The 6000-nt window shown below is 47.4% G+C and overlaps 1 protein-coding gene across 8 annotated transcripts in view; it reads left to right on the top strand.

Moving 5' to 3' along the window:
- Positions 1 to 2582: 2582 nt before the first annotated feature.
- COP1 (COP1 E3 ubiquitin ligase) overlaps positions 2583 to 6000 on the top strand; it is a 239403-nt gene continuing 235985 nt past the window's right edge. For 4 of the 8 annotated variants that reach the window (XM_070591348.1, XM_070591346.1, XM_070591347.1 and 1 more), the window contains exon 1: positions 2583 to 3404. In XM_070591348.1, coding sequence (XP_070447449.1) covers positions 2980 to 3404 — 425 coding nt within the window. In that variant the 5' untranslated portion in view covers positions 2583 to 2979. Of the gene's footprint in view, positions 3405 to 3508; positions 3604 to 6000 lie in introns of those variants that run through there. The other 4 variants (XM_070591352.1, XM_070591349.1, XM_070591350.1 and 1 more) reach the window with 4 other exon arrangements.

Here is a 6000-nt window from a genome sequence, read left to right as displayed (position 1 = left end):
AGATGGTGATGAACAAGACAGACATGGGTCATGCCCTCAAGGACTATAAAGATTCTTGTACCAAGAGTAGTTTAATCTTGGTATTTCAAATAGCAGCAGGGTCACCCATGGTTGACAGGTTTCATTGGAGTTTCCAGACTAGACAGAGTAGGAAGAACCTGGCCACCCACTTCCCAAAAAATTGGCCCTGAAAACTATGAATAGCAGCAGAGCATTGTCTGATACAGTGCTAGAAGGTGAGAGGATGGTGCAAAAAGACGGGGCAGGGTTCCACTCTGCTGTACACAGGGTCGCTAGGAGTTGGAATCCACTCAACAGCACTAATAACAAAAGTTAATCCTATAGATTCTTTTGCATTTTTCTCACAATACTCCCTTACTTTCCTTGTCAGCACCCTAATCTAGAATCTCATCACTTACGCCTGGACTGCTATAATTTTTTCCTAATTAGTCTCTTTGCTCCTAATCTCCCACCTCTTCTGAAAGATTAATGTGCTGAAAACTTAATCTTTAAAACAACACTTTGAATATATTTTACCTCCACATAATGCCTTCATTGTTTCCAACTGCATATACGCTATCTCCCAAAGTGGATTCAAGGCTCTTTACAATCTGGCCCCCAAATGAATTCTGACTGAATAAACTCTTTTACCCCTATCAAACAGGTATCTGAACTTGATGCAAGCATTTTTACCTACTTGTTTTCTGGGCTCATGACTTTAATTACACTTTCTGATTGATCAAGCCATACTTTTCACTTAAGGCCTTTTTCTGCACCAACAAGGCTGGCCCTCAGCACTTGCTCTTGCTTCAGTTCCTATGGTGACTCTCCGCTTTACTCATTAAGCATTCAGCATGTCCTCCTTGGTAACATCACTTACCTTTTTATGTATTTTTCTACTTCTTCCATTATTCCGTAAGCTTCCTGAATGTGGGAGCAACGTTTTCTAAACTTCCTTACCTCTTCCTTGTCTAGTCCAAGTCTATGTGTAGTAAATGTTCAATAAATATTATTTATGCATTCTTTCATCAAAAAATTATTGAATGCCCACTGAGAACCAATACATGGAGCTTACAACTTACTTGGAAAGATAGACTTTAAGCAAATAATTAAAATAAAAATGCACTCAACTGCTTTATTTGTCAGTCAAGAGATATTTAATAAGCACCTATCACAGGTCAGGTACTGTTACATGCTGGGACTACAAAGCGGGAGCTGAAAGACTAGTAGAGGAGAATCACATATAAATTCCTAAAATACAGTGTTATAAGTGCAAATAAAACATCCTAGGGGCACAAATGAGGGTGCAACTATCTCTGCCAACGAGTCAGTAAGGCTTCACATTTCAGTGTGGTCTTGAAAATGAATGTGAACAAGGGGTTGGACAACGTAACATTCACACAAGGAGGGAGGTTCTGGGAAATCTGAGAAGCCCATTCCTGTGTCATTATTCTGAGCAGAAACCTGAGCTGGGAATACAAGGGTGAGCAGCCGAGGCGGAAGTGAGGAAGAAGGCAGCCTTATGGCCTTTCACTGCCCAGGTGAGCGGCTAGGTCTTGGCCCTGGGCTGGCCCCGGCCCCTCATGGCTAGCCCTTCCTAGGGAGAGGCCCTAGTTGCCCCTACAGTCTTCAATACTCAGGCCAGAATTAAATCTGGGATTCTTCCTTCTAAGAATCATAGAAATGACATAGTTGGAAAGGATACCGAAAATCACCCAGTTCGGTTGTTTCTAATTTACACGCCCCAGAATCCTAGGGATTCTCACAATGGCTAATGAAAATAAATCTGTAATCAATTTTCAATATTCCAAAGAGCCTACCAGAAATTGCACATTTTGCAGCGGTATTAACTGCCAAGTTTCCTTGTTTTGTGCTAGAACTATATCAGATCCATATTAAACCGAGGTTCTGACGGAGCCTTGTTCTACATTAACTTTTCTCATTATTGTTATACTTAACTTGGTAAGTAAATTTTCAAAATACAAGAGTGAGATCAAGGTAGAACCCATAAATCGGTAACATTTGCTACAATGTCTGCAATTCACAAAGAACTGTTCACTGACTTCATTTATTCCTCACAAGAACGTGCAATGTCTTAAAAAGCAGTGCGCGACTCCTTGACTCTCAGCCCAGTGCTCTTTTCAACTGCTCGCAGCTTCCAGGTTCTTCCTGTGTGTCCCAGTTTACCGAGCCTTCAATTCCCGAGTCGCAAGCACCTGTCGCGCCGCGCCGCGCCCTCTCCACTGGTCACACTGCCGGTCCCTCTGGTGACAGCGACCGCTCCCTCTCCACGTTCAGGAATGCGGCTCGCCCCCGCGCATGCCTGGTGCAGCCACTCCGCGCCGCGGCCGCTCCTCTCCGCCTGAAGGGGGACACTGGGTAACCTGCGAGGGTCGACGCCAGGGCGCGCGTGCGCAGTCGCTTTCTGGGCGCTCCCCAACCTCCGCCTCCTTCGTCCAAACCGTTCCGCCACCTCTACCATTCATCCGTCTTCCGCAGCCCTTTCACCCATTAAGGCGGCCTGCCCCCTGGTACGTCACGAACGAAAACAGGTCCCGGCGAGGGCGGCCGTCGTTGCTAGGCCGCCGCCGCCGCCGAGGGCGCGTCGTGCGTGGCCGAGCGCCGCCCGGGCCGCGGCTGAAGTTGTATCCCGCGCCGCTCCCGCCCCTTCCGCCGCTCGCGCGCGCGCACGGCCGGCCCACGGCGCGCTCGGGTTGGCTGCGGCAGGGGCCGCGGCGGCGGCGGCGGCGTCGGAGCGGTAGTGGTTTCTACTCCGCTTTATTAGTTTCCTCCGCCCCCTCCCGTCGGACGCTGTTGTGTGGTTGCCTTGAAAAAAAAATCAACTTTATTGTTCCTCAGCCCCACCTCCCGGCGGCGCGCCTCCTCAGGATGCATTGAGGCTGTGGCGGGGGAGGCGGCGGCGGCTGGCGGTCGCGGTCCCTCTCCTCCGAGCGCCCGGCCGGAGGGGAGGGAGTCACGATGTCTGGGAGCCGCCAGGCCGGGTCGGGCTCCGCCGGGACCAGCCCTGGCTCCTCGGCGGCCTCCTCGGTGACTTCCGCCTCCTCGTCCTTATCCTCCTCCCCGTCGCCGCCTTCCGTGGCGGCCTCGGCGGCGGCGCTGGGGTCCGGCGGGGCGGCGCAGGCCGCGGGCTCGGGCGGCCTCGGGGGCCCGGCGCGGCCTGTGTTGGTGGCGGCCGCCGTTTCTGGCAGCGGCAGCGGCGGCGGCGGCGGCGGCGGGGCGGTGTCGGCGGGCCTGTCCCGGCTCAGCTGCGCGGCCAGGCCCAGCGCCGGCGTCGGAGGGAGCAGCTCCAGCCTGGGCAGCGGCAGCAGGAAGCGCCCTCTGCTCGCCCCGCTCTGCAACGGGCTCATCAACTCCTACGAGGACAAAAGCAACGACTTCGTCTGGTGGGTTGAGGGCACCCCCTCCCCCTTGCGGAATTCTGAGCTGCTGCGGGGCGGGCTGCGGGGCGCGGCGGAGGGTGGTCTGGGGGTGCCTGGGCGGCGTCCGCAGGGTTCGAGCGTTCGCGGAGACCTGCGGGCGGGGGTCGATGGGGTGAGACGCGGGGATGTTGGAGTCCCGAGGCAGGGTGGGGGTACCTAAGAGGTAAGTGCTAGCGAGGAGGGCATGAAGGCAACAATATTAGATGAGTGAGGCGAGATGGAGGGTCAAGTAAATGTGCATAGAAGAAAGTTGGGCAAGGAGATTGGGCCTTGAATCTTCTGGCGAATTAGGCACCTATCGGTCCGGATTGCTTGTTGAAGTGAATTAAACTTGTAAAGGGAGAGAATTAAGCTTCCTGGGATGTTGAGCGACGGAGTGGTCGGTCAGAATTTGCTTCTTGAAAGTATGGTAGCTGGTGCTCTAAGCATGGGTATAGGTGTTTTAAGGAGAAGTAGTATTTAATGTAAGTAGCCGTCGTGTGTATGTATAAATACCTCCTCCCACTTCAAAGGGTGGGCCACTTTGAAGACTGCTGCTGAGGCTACTGCAGTCAAGAAAATCTGTTCACAAAAAATTCCACTTCTCAAGTGGATGTCTTGAAAGAGGGAACCACATTTGTTATTATCCATGTGTCGGCTGTAGCTACTACACTTGTATGACACATGAGCGTATACTGGAACTTCTGAGAAACTAGGTATTAGGCATTTTGTCATCATATTTGGCATCTTGAATGACACACACTAATATTCAGTGATGATATTTGGTGTGGAGGGGTTATCCGTAGTATGTGAAAGACGGAGTTGATTGTCTGCTGAGAGTGTTTGCGGATTCTCATTGTGTTTTGTATCCAAAACCCAGTCCAAGTAGTAGAATTCTGAGAAAGGAATTGCTTTTAGCTGAGTGAGAACTGGTAGGGTTTTGTGCTTTTCCTCTGGAGGAAATTGTTGATAGACTTAGAATATTAGTGATGTAGGAAGTTGGCTTGCACTGTCATAGGGGAAGTTGATTCACTTCAGGGTTGAAGATCGGAGTTGGTGTCATTAACTATGATAGGGCCAGAAGTTGGAGCTATAGGAAGGTTATTCATTAGACTTAGAGTGTCTGGTTCTTGCTGTAAAAATGTCTTTGTTTATATTTTTACTTTTATCTTAAATTATTTTGGATTCAAAATTAATTCATTTTTTAGTGAAACTGCATTATAATGGTGATTGTTGTTTGTAAATAATTTAAGCAGCTTTTGGTTGGGTCTAAGAGGTTTTGTGCTCATGTTCAGTAGAGAGTGCCTTATGGTAAAGTAGAAGCTAATGAAACAGTGAGGGTTTGAAGAATTTGTCATTTTAGCCGCCGTTTGCTTTTCAATTTTTAGTGGGCTAAAAGAAAATAAATATGCCAGCATCCATCTAGGTAAAGTAAAATAGTGTGAAAGATGTAAGAAATAAGGGAATCAGTCATTCGTTCAACAGATATTTATTTGATGCTCACTGTCTGCCAGGCATCACATGAGTTTTGTCGTGTTTACTGTAGGCCATACTATAGGGAATTGGAGAGGGACATTGAAGTATAAGCAGCTGACACATTTTTTTTTTAAGGGTAAGATTATTAAAATTTTTATTTGTTTGTCACCTAATTTTAAAAAATTTCAATCTAGTTTCTGAGTCCTAATCATGTTGTTTAGATTATTTTGTTTTCCTTTATATTCTAATGTGGAACTGTCCAATGAGAGTCTTCAGTTAAAAATTCTGAATATTTCACTTTTTTAAGAGTCTTCTTAGACCATTATTTCTTTTTCTGGTTAGGTTGAACATTCAGAAGAATTCATGAGTAGGTATCTATTTTCCCGACTCTCAAGCTGGATTTGATTTGGCCAAGTTTTGGGGTAGGAAGATGTGGATTAGGCAAGGCCCAAGGGATCCTTTTCATTTCTAATTGGCTCTGGGTGGTTGGTCTGGTCTTGTATGCTTCAAGGTCAAACTGTGAACCAATCCAAATTACTCTGTGTGTTTACATCTAAATGAGGCTGAAGTTTGAATAATGATAATGGCCTTATTCATCACATTTTAAAGATATGTTTATACTTCACATTTTATTTTATCCTTAGAGTAATTCTGTGTGAGGTTGTATAGAACTTCACTTTTCATATAGTACTAATATAATTGTATTCCCATTAAGGTAGAGAGAAGTTAAATAATTCTGTTTCAGATTGCATAGTTAAGTGGCAAAATGAGAACTCAAGATCTCCAGTTCTCAACTTAGTTCTCTCTTTGTATGGAATTCGAAAATTTCAGATCTGTAAGTTCAAGTACATGTATTTAGCCTAGTGGTTCTTAAATGTGGTAGATTTGAGGGGCACAGCAGTTTCATAATTACGTGAGATGTGTTATCCCTAACCACTCCCTCCCCCTGCCTGTCTGCCTACCCAGGTTCCCAAGAGGACAGATCAGACTTGGAGGCTGGAGGGGGCAGTGTAGTTTGCGAAAGCTCCCCTGGTGATAAGGATGTGTCGTCCTCTTCTCCTCTTTGAGAACAGTTGACTTAAAGTCAGATTCCTAACTTTCAGTC

Source organism: Equus przewalskii, chromosome 23 (genome assembly GCF_037783145.1).
Source record: "Equus przewalskii isolate Varuska chromosome 23, EquPr2, whole genome shotgun sequence".
Classification (NCBI taxonomy): domain Eukaryota; kingdom Metazoa; phylum Chordata; class Mammalia; order Perissodactyla; family Equidae; genus Equus; species Equus przewalskii.
This window is presented reverse-complemented; position numbering and strand designations above follow the sequence as displayed.